Source organism: Saimiri boliviensis, chromosome 5 (genome assembly GCF_048565385.1).
Source record: "Saimiri boliviensis isolate mSaiBol1 chromosome 5, mSaiBol1.pri, whole genome shotgun sequence".
Classification (NCBI taxonomy): domain Eukaryota; kingdom Metazoa; phylum Chordata; class Mammalia; order Primates; family Cebidae; genus Saimiri; species Saimiri boliviensis.
Genome location: NC_133453.1, coordinates 62,434,386 through 62,450,306, shown reverse-complemented (window position 1 = coordinate 62,450,306; position 15,921 = coordinate 62,434,386). Strand labels below are relative to the sequence as shown.

At 39.2% G+C, this 15,921-nt stretch overlaps 1 protein-coding gene across 4 annotated transcripts in view; it reads left to right on the top strand.

Annotated features, from left to right (window-relative positions):
• The first annotated feature begins 446 nt into the window (after positions 1-446).
• AGPS (alkylglycerone phosphate synthase) overlaps positions 447-15,921 on the top strand; it is a 134,498-nt gene continuing 119,023 nt past the window's right edge. The window contains exons 1-2 of one of the 4 annotated variants that reach the window (XM_074399425.1): positions 636-722; positions 3,214-3,285. Coding sequence is in view for 1 of the 4 variants with exons in the window: in XM_003921831.4 (XP_003921880.3) it covers positions 481-722 (242 nt within the window). In the remaining 3 variants the exon portion in view is untranslated. Of the gene's footprint in view, positions 723-773; positions 798-954; positions 3,286-15,921 lie in introns of those variants that run through there. The other 3 variants (XM_003921831.4, XM_074399426.1, XM_074399424.1) reach the window with 3 other exon arrangements.

Below are 15,921 nucleotides of genomic sequence, written 5' to 3'. Positions count from 1 at the left end.
CAGCTTCGATTTACTTTGATGACCCGGCAGGGAGGGAGAGCACAGGTGGAACATTAGAATCTCCTTCGGGAAAAGGATGCCGTTGGATCAGTCAGGTCCAGTAGCACTGCCCACTTCTCCTGCTCCAAGGCATCTGCCCTCGAAAGCTCTCCCAGGCCACACCCGAGGACACCACCCAGGGTTCTAGGACACCTCAGTGGCGGTTGTGGTTTGGCTCTTGGTCCAACTAGCCCCGGCTGGGCCAACCTGGAGTCCGCTGGCACTCACCTGCTTGGCAGGTGCGCGCGCCCCGAGGCGTGACCCGGGAGTGCTGGCGCGGTGGGTGGGGGCAGAGGATGTACTCCAGGCGCATGGCACCCGCCGCCCAGTCGCCGCGGTGGCTGCCGGGATGCGCCGCAGCGAATGGTCGCGCCGGGCGCCGCTCTGAGTGACCTTTCACCCGCGCCCAGCGGTTCCGGGCGGCGGCACAAGGCGGTAGCCATGGCGGAGGCGGCGGCTGCAGCGGGTGGTACGGGCTCGGGCGCGAGCTTCGGCTCTGCAGCAGACCGGGACCGGGACCGCGCCGGGAGGAGGCTGCGGATTCTCTCCGGCCATCTCCTGGGCCGGCCCCGGGAGGCTCTGAGTACCAATGAGTGCAAAGCGCGGAGAGCCGCGTCGGCGGCCACGGCGGCGCCCACGGCCACTCCCGCCTCGCAGGAGTCGGGCACCATTCCCAAGAAGCGGTGAGTAGCGGTCTGTGGAAGGAGCTAGCGGCGAGGGACTAGGCCGGGCCTGTGCTGCAGAAGGACACAGGCGAGGTGGGAAGGGAAGTGACACGGGTGGGCGGAAGGCATCCCGGTCCCTGAAAGCAGGGACCCATCTCTCTTTCAAGTGAGGGTGGACTAGACCCTGGATTCTGTCAGAAAGGTGGGCGGGATGGGATGGTGGATTTTGGTCACTATGTGAGTCTAATAGACTTGAAGAACTCATTGGGGAAGGGTTGAAAGGGTTCCTTTTTCCTGAGTTTTTAGTGCCAGGAATTCATTCTTTATCTTAAATGAGTACTTTGGGTGCTGAGGTCTTGGAATGGGGAGCACAGGTTCTATTTTGCTTCTCCTCCGAGATTTAAGTTTGTAGTAGATGATAGATGGTAGGGATCTCTCTCATTCGCGAAAGCCTGCTGTGGGGGAAACTGGTGGTGCCCTGGGAAAAGGTGCTGACTGGTTTCCGTGGGGCAAGTTCCGCTTGCTTAGGAGCAAGATGTGTTGACTTTGAGGGAGGAAACGGATGACTGGGCAAGAAACATAAACTGCAAACACTAGCTAGCGGTTTAAGGTGTGGTGGTATAGCTACTACACTCTGTGTAACCAGAAGCTGAATGATGAGGGTCTACCGATAAGGGATGTTTGTAAGAGATCTTGACTTTCGATTTTTTGGGGGAAATCTTAATCTCTGATGAAAGCTACTAGAAGAAGCTATTTTCTGACGTGTGGCTTTGTCACCGTGGATAAACCGACAGTGAAAAAAAAAATGTAGTAATGTTTAAAGTGTACTTTCAGTGTGCCAAAGATTGTGCTAAATCCTTTGTTTCTTCCCAATCTATGAGGTAGGTGCGGCTTTCTCCCATTTTTCAGATGAATAAATTAAAATTAAGTCTGCAGGAGGCTTAGCAGATGTGCTGTGTGACAGGCTAGAATTCGAAAGCACATCAAATTGACTTCATGGCCAAATTCCTAAGCTATCCTGCTTCTGATGAATTAATTCAACATACATGAGTTTTTACAACATATTCACTGTACCAGCAATTCAGAAATTTAAAAATACAGTATTTACTCTTAAGAAAGGAATAGCTTAGTAGGTAAAATTATAATACAGCGTTATAAGAAACTTTACCTGAGAACTGTAGCACCTGCTCACTTAACCCACTTTTGCTTATGTGTTTGTTGGTGCAGAGACTTTCCAAAATAACTATTGTCTGAGTAAATTTTGGATGTTTGCATTAGTAATAGTCTGCCAAAGGGGAAAAGTTTTCTTGGCATACAAACAGTATGTTCACAGGTAAAGAAGTGATGGACAACTTAGGGAACTGGTGAGACTTAAGTGTGGCAGGAGAGGGTGAGAATGACAGGGAATGAAGACTGGTGAGGTGAATCTTGTTTACAGGATTTTATGTGGGGCAAGACATGATTAGATTTGCCTTTTAGAAAGGTCACACTGGGACCAAATTGAAGACAGTTGAGCAGTTTGGCAATATAATGACTGGGAACATAGACCTGGATTTGAATTTTCACTACACTGTTTCAGCTGTATGATCTTGGGCAAATCACTTAACCTCTCAGAGTTTCAGTCCCCTCATTTGTAAAAATGGGAACAGTAATTCCTGTTTTGCAGTATTGCTGTGAGAACTGAAAAATCTGGAGTTAAATGATCAAGTGTTTAGTGCAATGTCTGTTACATAACCTTTCAAAGAATGATAGCTGCAGTTTTCACTGTGTCCAAGGGCAGAGCGACTAAGAGACTATTTTCCCAGTGAGAAATGCTGGGATTCTGAACTAAGGCATAATATCGAGAGTAGACAACTTATTTGAGAAAATGTTAGGAGGTAAAATTTCCATAACTTGGTTACTGAGTGGTAATGAGGGGAGGAATAAAGGATTTCATCTCATCTCCTGGCTTCACTTGAGGTTATATTATTAATAGCCATCATTGGGTTTAAAACTTTTCTAAATGGTGGTTTCATGTAAATTTCTACCTACACATTAGTATGCATGTGTGTGATTGTACATTTTATGCAGATTCACACTCTTAGAACCAAGTAAGGAAGGCAGGTTTTCCTTACGGTTAGATTTATGGCCTTGGTTTATAGCATTCAGGGAAAAAAAAGTAATATTTGTAAGGCACACCAAGATGATGGATGAGTCTTCCTATGGTTGAAGGTGACTGATCAGGGAAGCCCTGTGTGGCTGCTCCAAGGACTGAAGGCATTGATAGTTGAGGCACAACTGTAACCCATTTATTGTATAGGTTACAGGTGGTGGGAAGTTTTGGTCTTTGGTTCAGGATTAGACGGCTAATGGTAAAATCTAGTCCTCTACTGGTACTTCGAGATTTTATCAGACTATAAGGGAACGCAAAAACTTGTATTAGATGACACATCAAAAACTTCCACAGAGGGTGATCTACTTAATAGATTATCCATGAAGAACCCAAGTTTCCCTTCTACTTCCTACTTAGCTGGTTCTCCAGTTGCCAGCCACAGAATCCAGCCTAAAGGGAAGACAAATGATGGAGGAAGAAGGAACCAGAGTATGTATCTAATAAGGTGTGAGTATGCCTATATGTCAATTATTTCAGAATCATTTGGTGATTTGTGTATTATTCCTTCCCTTTTGTTACCTTGGATGATGGCATTGGTTGTAATTGTTTTATCACATGGCTGGTTATACTTAAAATTCATCATGGCCTGGAGTGGCATGACTTCTTGAAATGCCATATTTTCATTCCTGTTATAGAATACTCATGCCTATGTTAATTTACTCAACATTTATAGAGTAGTTGCTTTATGAAGATCCTGTCCTAGGCACTGGAGGTAAAGAGATGAATAAATAGTCTTCGGCCTCAAAGAATTCACGATCTAGGAAGTGAGAGACATACTGCAGTTCTATTAGAGCCACTGTAGATACAGGTACCTACAGATGGAGCACAAAGCAAAGACTGGAATATTCTATTGGCAGGGAGGGGTGATCAGAGGAAGCTTTCTGGAGAAGATTTTAAAATGTGGAAGATAGCTTGAGAGTTTATATTCTAGGCAAAGGGAACAGCATATGGCAAAGCAAGGGGGCATAAAAGTGCATATTGTATTTAAGATAATTGGATGATTTAGTGTTGGTAGAGATGAGAATAAAATGAAAGGAGGGCAGTGGCAGGTCCTGGAGATCTTTGGCTTGTGGATTGTCAGTCCATTCATTCATGCTTGTAAAATATAGCAGTGAACAAAAACTCTGCCCTATGGAACTTATATTCCAGCTGGAGTGGAGACAGTGAACAAACAAGTAATATAGTATGTCAGGTAGTGATAAATATAAAGAAAAATGAAGGAGCTGAAGGGACTTGTTGATAGAGAATGCTTGAGGGAATTAAGCTGGGAAGAGACATGATCAGATTGGGTTTGGGTATGAGAGGAGACATTCCAGCTACAGTGTTAAAAATGGGTTGGAGAACAGTAAAGATGGACATAGATCAGTTAGCGGAGATGAGTTAGAGGAGGCTGTTGTAACACAATAGGTGAGAAATAATGAAGAATTAAACTAAGATGATGACAGTGAGAATAGGGAGGAAATGATGTGTGTGAGAGTTTTGGAAGTTAGTTCATTAGGTGACACTGTTAAAGTTTAATCACACTTTAAAACTATGTGATTAAAGTAATGCCACAGGAGTTTGGAGACTGAATGACAATAGAAAAGGGATGACACAATCCAATGGAATGTGGACGTTTTAGAGGGCTGACCAAACAAAACCTGTTGTTTACTTGTCACATGGTCTCCTATGAAGTTGGCTCCAGTTACTTCTTTTTTCTTTCTCTCGCTCTCTCTCTTTCTTTTTTTAATGGAATCTTGCTCTGTCACCCAGGCTAGAGTGCAGTGGTGTGATCTCGGCTCACTGCAACCTCCGCCTGCCGGGTTCAAGTGATTCTTTCTGCCTCAGCCTCCTGAGTAGCTGGGATTATAGGCGCCTGTCACCGTGCCTGGCTAATTTTTGTATTTTTAGTAGAGATGAGGTTTCACTGTCTTGGCCAGGCTGGTCTCGAGCTCCTGACCTTGTGATCCACCCGCCTTGACCTCCCAAAGTGCTGGGATTACAGGTGTGAGCCACTGCACCCGGCTGGCTCCAATTACTTCTATCCAGGAACGTATGTTCTCATTATTTGAAGTTGCTGAGCAAAGTTTTGGAGTGACCGTTTATTTTTGGTTCCTTCTTTTTTCTTTAAGTGCATGTTACCCATGTACAGTTTTTCTTTTGAGTTTGCTTCTAAGTGCAATTTTAGATCCTTAAAAATCATATTAATGTCAATTACATATGTGACACTTTTATGTATTGGTTTTGGATTTTTTCAAGTTTTTGTTTGTTTTGTTTTGTTTTAAGGCTCTTGTGATCTTACAAAAAAGAGAAGTAAAAAAAATCTCTTGTTAACTTTCATTCCTCCACACTGCTAACCTCTTTCCCTGTTATAACTTTGGCTCCAACCTCACTGTGGTTTGCATTAGTCAGAACTGCTCTATGGCAGTTTTTACACAGATTATAAGTGTTCAGTCAAAAGAATATCTGACTAAGAATGCTACTAATTGTTTAGTTTACTTGCTTATAATGCCACTTACATATGCCATTTTAATAAAAAACAGTATCTTAAGGTTGGGCATGATGACTTACACCTGTAGTCCCAGCACTTTGAGAGGCCGAGGCAGGCACATCACTTGAGCCCAGGAGATCAAGACAAGCCTGGGCAAGATAGTGAGATCCCATCTATACAAAAATACAAAAAAATTTAGCAGGGTGTGGTTACCATGGGCCTGTGGTTTCAGCTACTTGGGAGACTGAGGTGGGAGGATTGCTTTGAGCCTGGGAGGTGGAGGTTTCAGTGAGCTGAGATTGTGCCATTATACTCCAGCTTGGGTGACAGAGCGAGACTGTCTCAAAAAACAAAACAAAACAAAAAAAGTATTATTTAGGATCTGTTGGGAGCTTGGGTAGATATTTTTCAGAAGGAATACAACTGAGTTAACCTCTTGTAAATGTTTTCCAAGAGGGCATCCTGAAGCCTTTGAGAGCTGATACATTTCTGAAGCAAAGGTTATTTGCACAAGTGACCTGACTTAAAACTAAACATCGTTTGGCAAAATTAGAGCTTATTTTGGTATTTATGTTGAATGAAATATGTACCCTATTTTGAGTTCCTAAGCTAGGCATTCTAGTGATAGTAGTAATAGGAGTTTTAATTGAATGTGTCCTAATATAACAGGAACCATGCTAAAGCTTATGTACATTATCTCATTTAAATCTCACATAACAGCTCTGAAAAGTGAGTGATACTATATGTATGTTACAATTGAGGAAGCAGAGGCTTAGAAAAGTTAATTTGTCTAAGGTCTTGGATTTATGAAATGAAAGAGATGGCATTTCAACTCTGTTCTTGCTCCAGAGTCCATGCTCTTTCCTCTATGCTGGTTTACTACACTTGATATTCCCAGAAAAATATTATCTATTTACTATTCATCAGGTTGCTCTCTTTATCATGCCAAGTTTCAAAGCTTTTGTGATATGGATCATGTCAAATACTTTGTCGTATAGTTAAGAAGACATTAGTTTATGTTGTACTTGCTGAATAAATTACAAAACATCATTCTGTCACAATGAAATTCATAATTTAAGAGAACGTAATGGGTGGTTTAAAAAGATAGACCAGCCAGTTTACTTTTGTGAGTGAATTTTGCTGTCTGACTTGTGGAGGAAGACAGTGTTTGGAATAAAAGGGAATTAGGAGAAATGTGGAAGACCCAAGATCGGAGAAGAAAGGAGGAAAAGAGAATAGGTGAGGGAAGGTTTACTGCCTAGTTGCAAACTGTCTTTGGATTGTGAATGAACAAGAAACTGAAGACTTAATCTCTGTGGTTATTTGTTAGCATGCTTCTCTAGATTGCATTTTAAGATGGACCAGGCCTTCTCCAAATAGACTTTTTTATGTCAGGAAGTTACTATAGAGCCATCTACCCTGTGGTCACTTAATAAAATACCTGAGAATAAATTAAATGATCCATTTTTAGGCTACAGAGAAATGGATTGCTGTTATAGTCAGATGAGATACTTTATGGAACACTTTAAAAGCAAGTGCTAAGCAAATATTACTCCTTTTGATTTTATTTCCTTATTATTGAGAAGATAACTTCTGCTGTTAATCAGATTAGTATGTTAATTTCAACTCTAAACCAAATCAAAGAATCATGACTAGAGTCTACTCTTGTGGCATAAAGTAGTAATAGCCCTCTGCCTATTTAGTGCTTTCTTTATTTATTTGGTCTTGGGGGTAGTATTTTGTCATTTCCCTGTTCTAAAACCTGGGCTCAGAATCAACTGAGAGATAAGACGCAGGATACAGACAGACAGGTAAAAATGTTAGCTTTGTTACTGATAATGCTGGTTGGAGATCATGGCTTAGATCTGTACTACCTAGTAGTTACCCTGAATTAGACTCCATCACAGGTAGTGTACCACAGAAGACCTCCTCTGCAGGTGCAGAGCCTAACACATGCCACCAAAACAGCAGAGAGAGAGAGCTTACAGTATAATTAAGTTTTGCAGAATGAGCACATCTATTTTATCTATATTTAGATTAAGAAACAGCATTACCAGTACTCTAAGAAGCCCACTTTGTGATCATCCCAGTGGCTCCTTCCACCAGGATAACCACTACCTTATATAGATTTGCCTGTTTGAATTTTATATAAATGGAATGATACAGTGTGTGCTTTTTTGTGTTTGGCTTCTTTCCCTCAGTATTATGTTTGTGATATTCATCCATGTTGTTATACCTAGTCATATTTTATTTATCCTCATTGATGAATAGTATTCCATTTGGTATATGTATACTGCAGTTTATCCATTCTGTTAATGATCAACATTTAAGTGGTGGTTACTTTTGGTTTGAATAATTATTTATTTTAATATAAAGTGCATATCAAACTAGTGTTTTTATAGCTATTACTGCATAGGAAGAGGTTAAAATAATTAAAATAGTGTTTAGTAGTTAATGTATTTACTTTTCTTAAGTACATCAATTGTCTGAGGTAATAAAATGCTCCCAGGTACTAAATCATTTTTATAAATAAACTGGATTTTTAAACAAAGTGACCTTGCAGTGTTCACATATTGTTTGTGAGCTTATAAGATTTCAACTTAAAATCACAAGTTCAAATCTATTACTCAATTATACATTTTAAATTTGAGTTACAAGTCAGTCATTCTTATAGACTAGATTCTCTTAAATTTTGTAAATATGTAAAATATCAATTTTTGTATCTTAAAAACATTAACATCTGTCTTTGATTCTCTTAAGCATTTGTGTATTTAATTCTAGATCTTTCAGTAGCTGAAATATGCCTACTCATTAAAGAAAACTGCTACCATTCCAGTAACTGCAGTTACTTTTGATGAGAGAATTTTGCCTTCTGGGTGAGATTCGGAGGGGTAGATATCATCTTGTCATTCACTAAGAAAACTGTTATATGATTGCATATAACATTTGATCTTGCCAGCATGTTTGAAGTTACTAATCAGAGATTTGGCTGGGATGCTGACCAGATTCATGTTGTTGACCTCAGTGGGACTCTCCAAAATCTACTTATAGTTGCTATGTCAGAGATGTCATCCTATAAGCAGGGGAATGCTCAGGTAACCCAGGACCTTAGAATCAAGTAATGTGAACTATTTAAATTGTGATATTCACAGAAGTTTGCAATTCCCACTCAGATTGATTACCTGGTTGGGTTTCAAATTTTTTTAAAGGTGCTTGAACTAACTGTATAGGAATCCAGCCTTAGGGATATTAAAATGACACCTACTTGAATTCTCTTATCACTTTAGTCACATATACTATGGAGAGGATATTTTGCTGTCAATTCAAATTTTCTAAGTCAGCACTATCCAGTAGAGCTTTCTGTGGTAGAAATGTTCTGTAATCTGCATTATCCAGTATCGTAGCCACTAACCATGAGTGACTGAGGAGCTGAATTTTAAATTTTGTTTAATTTTGATTTAAATAGGCACATGTGGCTAGTGATGTACCATGCTGGCCAGTACAGGTATAGGTGGAAAGTTAACTCATTAACTCCTTTCTCATTCTCTAGAACTTACTTATCTGGGCTTTCTCATGTCTCATAGTGTTAACACTAGTCCCACAGTCAGATCCTTCAATCCTTATCTTGAACTTGTTTTCATTCTTTTAAGATTGAACTTGCTGCTCTCATACATGTTGTGTCATCTGATCCTCACAACTGTCCATTTCACAGATTAGGAACTGAAGTTTATACATACTTGCCAGAAAAATATATTAGTCAGTTTCTAGCTACTGAGTGGTGAAGCTTAAATTTGAATCAGATTTTTTTTTTTTTTTTTAAATTTTTGAGACAGAGTCTTGCTCTGTCACCCAGGCTGGAGTACAGTGGTGTGATCACGTGTCACTGCGACTGCCACCTCCCAGCTTCAAACAATTTTCCTGCCTCAGCCTCCCAAGTAGCTGGGATTACAGGCGCATGCCACCATGCCTGGCTAATTTTTGTATTTTCAGTAGAGACAGATTTCACTATGTTGGACCATGCTGGTCTTGAACTCCTGATCTCAAGTCATCTGTCCGCCTTGGCCTCCCAAACTGCTGAGATTACAGGTATGAGCCACTGTGCCCAGGTGATTCTGGATTTTAAGAAAATCTCAAGTTTAGAGCTTTGTCCTTGATATTATATTGATATCACCCAGCCCTATTCATTTTTCCTTCACAATCTCTAACATTCATTCTGTGGCTTAAACAAATATTTACTAGTCACTTATGTTCTAAGCACTTGGGCTACATCAGTGAACAAAATGGAGAAATATTTTTATTTTCTTAGGACTTACATTCCAATGGGTAAAATGGATAATTAAACATAGTAAACAAGTAAATTATTAAGTATGTTAGAAGGTGATAAGTGCTATAGGAAAAAGAAAAAGTAGAGAGGGTAAGGAGGTAGGGTTCAAATTTTAAGTAGGATGTCAGTGAAAACATGACATTTGAGCAGATATTTAAAGGAGATGAGTTTAATCATATGGATATCCAGGCAAATGAGTGTTCTGGGCAGAGGAATAGTGTGTGCAAATATCCTAAAAGGAAATGCATATGTGGCATATCAGGAAAGCAACAAGAAGACTGTTGTAGCTGGACTCAATTCATATCCCTTCACCTCTAACCACATCTTAAAGTATATACTTTTTAAACTTCAGCTTCTGATTTATCTAGCTCTTATACTATTCTAGGCAGGGTCTCTTATTCATGCCACATTGTTCAGCTTTTACTCCATTTCTTGTGGCATTGTCTAGAAGAGCTTTGCTTGTTGGTTGATACCAGGTTTCAGTCTCTTGTTTTGGGGATCTTTTTAATTTTGAGAATCAGGGAAGCATTTATTACCTATTACCTTTTTCCTATAATTTCTCAGGTTATGAAGAGTAACTTTAAATCATACAGTTAAGGGCTAAGTGTTATAGGATGTAATATGTAGGTCTAGAGCCTTTAATTCGTTTAAATCACCTCGGTACTCTCCAGCCACCTCACCCATTTGAAACTTCGTCTACCGGCTGCGTATGGTGGCTCACGCCTGTAATTCCAGCCCTTTGGGAGCCCGAGGCGGGTGGATCACCTGAGGTTAGGAGTTCGAGACCAGCCTGACTAACATGATGAAAAGAAAAATACTATTTTTAGTCTCTACTAAAAATACAAAAATTAGCTGGGCATGGTGGCACACATGTGTAGTCCCAGCTACTCAGGAGGCTGAGGCAGGAGAATTGCTCAAACCTGAGAGGTGTAAGTGGCAGTGAGCTGAGATTGTGCCACTGCACTCCAACCTGGGTGACAGAGCAAGACTCTGTCTCAAAAGAGAGAGAGAGAAAAAAAGGAACTTCATCTACCCAGGTTTGCAATTATTTTGTGTCTTCTATATGCTAAGCACTGGGGAGGATGGTCCACACATGGTTTTTACCTACTGTGACATATAGGTCTACTAAGGAAGACTGATGTGTCTTCTATTACTGAAAGATGTAAGGTATAGAAAAGGAATGGTGACTAGTACAATGGAAGGGCAATTTCATGTCAAAGAAACTTAGCCTACAAGGATTGGGAGAGTATTGTTCTATGTCGAGGTGTTATGCAAAAATTCTTAAATCTAAGGGTGAAAATACTGATGAGAAAGAGCATTTGGATGAGAATAGAATCAGAAGAATTAGAATAGGAAAATCTGGACAATGTAATAAACTTTATAAAACTGGTGTGGCAGTTTGCTGTAGTAATGATGGTCTTTCAGTCATCTGAATAGTGTTTATAAGTTTCATTCTGCTAGGAGCTAGATGTCTGGCAGTTATTTTACAATTATAAAGAAAATGGAAAATAATTTTGTTATTCTGAAATGTTATGCATTTTGTTGCAGAAAAAATAGAAAATGGTAATCAAAATGAAGACTAACATCCAAACAAATTAAGAGATAACCGCTGTAGCACATTGGCATAAATCCTTTCAGACATAGGCATATTTGTGTAAGGTCATGCCATAATAATGTTTTGAAATTACCATTTTTCACTCACTGTGTTGTGTTTACCTTTCCTTATCAAGAAATAATAATGTGTAAAGTCATTTTCAGTGACTTAAGAAGTATTATATGTAGGTGCTATTTATTGATGACAACAGTGTTATATTTGTTTGCAATGTTTCCCTGTTGTAAAGAATGCTGTGGTAAGCTTTTTACAGTTAAATCTTTAATAATTTCCTTAGGTACATTTTTTTAAAAAAGGGCCTTAATGAGTCAAAGAGCATTGGAATACATCATTCACTGATCTCATTGGGTGTGGACAGAAATAAGGAACAATTGATTGTTTAGACTTAATTCTGACCAGTAATAAAAAATTGAAAATCATTGGTATCTTTGGAGAAAGACTACATCGTATTTGAGCAGGTTTATTTCTTAAAATTTAGGGAAGCAGCTTTCCAGAAATTAGATAGAAGGAAATGAGATGTTTTAGCCTGAGTCTCTAAGGGGGAAACCAACATGACCACAGGAAGCCTAAGGAATAGTGCTTCACCCTGCCTGGGTCTATGGGGGTGATGAGAAGGAGGGAGAGCTAAGACAAATGGCTTAGATGTACCAATTTAAACCATTTACTGCTATCAGTAAAAAATGTACATTCTGCCGGGCGCGGTGGCTCAAGCCTGTAATCCCAGCACTTTGGGAGGCTGAGGCGGGTGGATCACGAGGTCAAGAGATCGAGACCATCCTTGGTCAACATGATGAAACCCCGTCTCTACTGAAAAAAAAAAAAAATACAAAAAATTAGCTGGGCATGGTGGCACGTGCCTGTAATCCCAGCTACTCAGGAGGCTGAGGCAGGAGAATTGCCTGAACCCAGGAGGCGGAGGTTGCGGGGAGCGGAGATCGCACCATTGCACTCCAGCCTGGGTAACAAGAGCGAAACTCCATCTCAAAAAAAAAAAAAAAAAAAAAAAAATGTACATTCCATGCTTATTCAGATGGCTCCTATTTATTATTCAGGAAAGGATTATGGTGTCAGCAGTTTTCATTCCAACATTTTGCATATGTTTAAATGTATTGCAGAATTGAACTTCACAATATTCATTTGTATACCATCCACTTAGATTCTACTGTTAATGTTTTACTGTGCTTATCACATATCCACTAATGCATTGTTTTCTCCACCTAATATTAATGTATTTTATTTTGGATGCATTTGTCACATATCTGTTCATTAATCCATTTTTTCTCCATCTAATATTAATCTATTTTATTTTTATGCATTTTAAAGTAAATAGTTTCATTTTTGAAGTTAAATCTCCTTCAGAAAGTTTCTGCTTTTTTCTTTTATATCAATTGGTTTTGATTTCCAAATAGTATTTGCCTGTTTTACCTTCATAAGTGATTTCTGGCTTCACAACTATTAGACTGCTATTCTAATTTTGATTTTATTTCCAAGTTCATACCTGCCATCTGCCATTATTTTCAGAAAGTACATTCTAGTTTGCCATGCCTGCACTCAGATTTTATACAATTGGTAACTTAAAAAAATTCTCATTTTTTGGTATGTATACTAATTAGTGATATTTGTTATAAGTATTAATCTGAGCTAGGTTAAAGCAGAAAAGGGAAATTATTCTAAGAGTACAGGGGTGCCAAAGAACTCAAGGGTAGGAACTGAGCTTGACTTCAGGGTAGAATTAGAGCTAAGAACCAGAAAGCCACCCAGTTTCTTGATAATATCACTTCTTGCTACTATTTGCTGCAGGCTTCTCCAAGGGGATCAGCTTTTTCTGCTCTTCTGTCGAAATGGTAAAATGCAGCTGCCCCACTCCTCCAGGAATTCAGCCAATATCAGAGAATAATTGAACCCCTTGTTTCCAATCTTGGGTTACATGTTTACATTGCTCTAATAAGTTATTGCTGGGAAGGAAGTGGTGGTGATCATAGGACATAGGTGGCTGCCCAGGCAAGTAAATGAGCTGAACCGACTCTGGCTATCACACATTTAAAGATGACAGAACCAGATTTTCTGCTCATTTGTTTTTGATGATTCCTTCTCTATGATCTTGCTCTATGAGTTATTCTATTTATTTTCTTTTAGTCATCAGTCTTTTTCTCTTTGTTGATTTTTCCTGCTGCTTAAAGGCACACTCAGATAACATTTTGAAATTTTCTGCACGTATCACTCTTTTGAAAAGGCCTTCTTAACAGCCGTGGATAACCTAAATATAAAAATTTTTAGCCTCTTGACCAATTCCCATACCTGGTAGATGTTCTTTTCTCTTCTTAGCTCTCATGTTATTGCACTATTCCATATTTTTCCCACCTTCCTATCTTTCTGACCATGCTTTTGCTGACTTCCTTCTCTTCCTAAGCTTACAAATCCCTAAGATTAATTTTTAGTCATTTCTTCTGCATTTTCTTCCATAATAATTTCATCTACTTGAACTGTGATAGCTTTTACCACACTTAGGGGAACTTTTAAGTTAATACCTCTAATTCTCTACTCTCATTTTTACATTTTTAATTATTGAGTATTTCTATCTAAGTATCTTAGTATGGGTATTTCTCTCTAAGTATCTATCTAAGTATGCTTAGATACTTAGCATTCATGTATCAGGTCAACTCCAACTCAGCATTCATGTATAAGGTCATTATTTTAGTCTTCAATCTCAGTGCTCCACTGTTTCTTTTCACTTCCCCCATTATTTAGACACTCAAATCCAACAACACCTCAGTCATGAGACCTTGTTGAGCTCCATCTCCCATCCCTTATTCAGATCATTGACAAATCAGATGGTCTGTATTATTGGCTCTCAAGACACTTTGTTTTTCTCTCATTGCCACCAGCTTAGATGAAATCTTAATTGTCTCATATCTAGCCTGGTCTCCCTTTCTTTTGTTTCTCACCTTTAAATGATTCTTCATTCTATTACCAGGCCAATCTTTGTTCAGGGCAAGTGTCAGTACTTGCTGCATACTTGTGCTATGCTACATTCTAACATTGCAAAAATGATTGACAGTCCCTAGAGATACGTAGATAGATATATAAAAGGTATGATGTAGTAAATGCTGTAGTCATTGTATACAGAAAGAGCCATAAATTCTCAAGGAAGATAGGAAAAGGCTTTATAGAAGTGACTTTTAGACTGGTTCCCTCCAGGGAGAGAAGGATATTTTAGACAGGGGTTATATAGCGAGAGCAAAGACAGGAAGACATAAGAGGTTATGGTATGTATAAGGAATTGTGGCAATTGAATGTGTCTGGGAACAACTGTTAAGGAAGGTGAAAATGTAGAGTGGTGCTATGTTAAAGAATTGGGATTTCGTCCACATTGGAGAGTCAACAAAGTTTTAAAGCACACACTGCTAGATTTTGACTTTTGGTAGAAGCAATGAACATGGAAAATACTGTTTTGATCTTATGGTTCTCTATTAATTATTGAAGTAATAATAGTCTCTTATTTGGCATTCAAGGCTATCAGCTGTTCTCTGAGACTTCTTGAATGTATTTTATGCGTCAACTAATTTTATGTTGCTTATTTGATGAGAAGATCCTTGTGCTTTCTTCCTCTGTTTGACTATTGAAATTTTACCATCTTCCAAAGAAGGGGAAGTTTAAATGCCTCCACAATAAAGACTTCTTTCAGCTAGAGATGAACACCACTGAGCTCTTGTAATAATTTGTGCTCCTCAGGAATGTTCATTGCAGCACCGTTTACAATAGCAAAGACCTGGAACCAACCCAAATGCCCATTGATGATAGACTGGACAGGGAAAATGTGGCACGTATACACCATGGAATATTATGCAGCCATCAAAAACAATGAGTTCGTGTCCTCTGTAGGGACATGGATGAACCTGGAAACCATCATTCTCAGCAAACTGACACAAGAGCAGAAAATCAAACACCACATATTCTCACTCATAGGTGGGTGTTGAACAATGAGAACACATGGACACAGGGAGGGGAGCACTGCACACTGGGGTCAGTTGGGGTGAAATGGGGGAGGGACAGTGAGGGGTAGGGAGTTGGGGAGAGATAGCATGGGGAGAAATGCCAGATATAGGTGAAGGGGGAGGAAGGCAGCAAATCACACTGCCATGTATGTACCTCACATGTACCCCAAAACCTAAAATGCAATTAAAAAATAAAATAAAATAAAATAAAATAAAATAAAATAAAAAAACAGAAAAGAAAAAGATAAATCACAAACTGGAAAAAAAATTGTAAATCATATATGTGATAAAGGACCGTATTCAGAATATATTATATAAAGAACTCTTATAACTCAACAATAAGATAGCAACCTAAATAGAAAATGTTCCAAATATGTAAATAGACATTTCACTAAAAATGAGAGATGAATGGTTAATAAGCATGTGAAAAAGTGCTTAGCATAATTAGTCATTAAGGAAATGCAAATTAAAACTATACTTTGATACCACTAGATGGTTGTAATAAAAAAGATAGGGGCTGGGCACAGTGGCTCATGCCTGTAGTCACAGCACTTTGGGAGGCTGAGGTGGGCTGATCACAAGGTCAGGAGTTCGAGACCAGCCAGCCTGACCAACATGGTGAAACCCTGTCTCTAATAAAAATACAAAAATTAGCCAGGCGTGG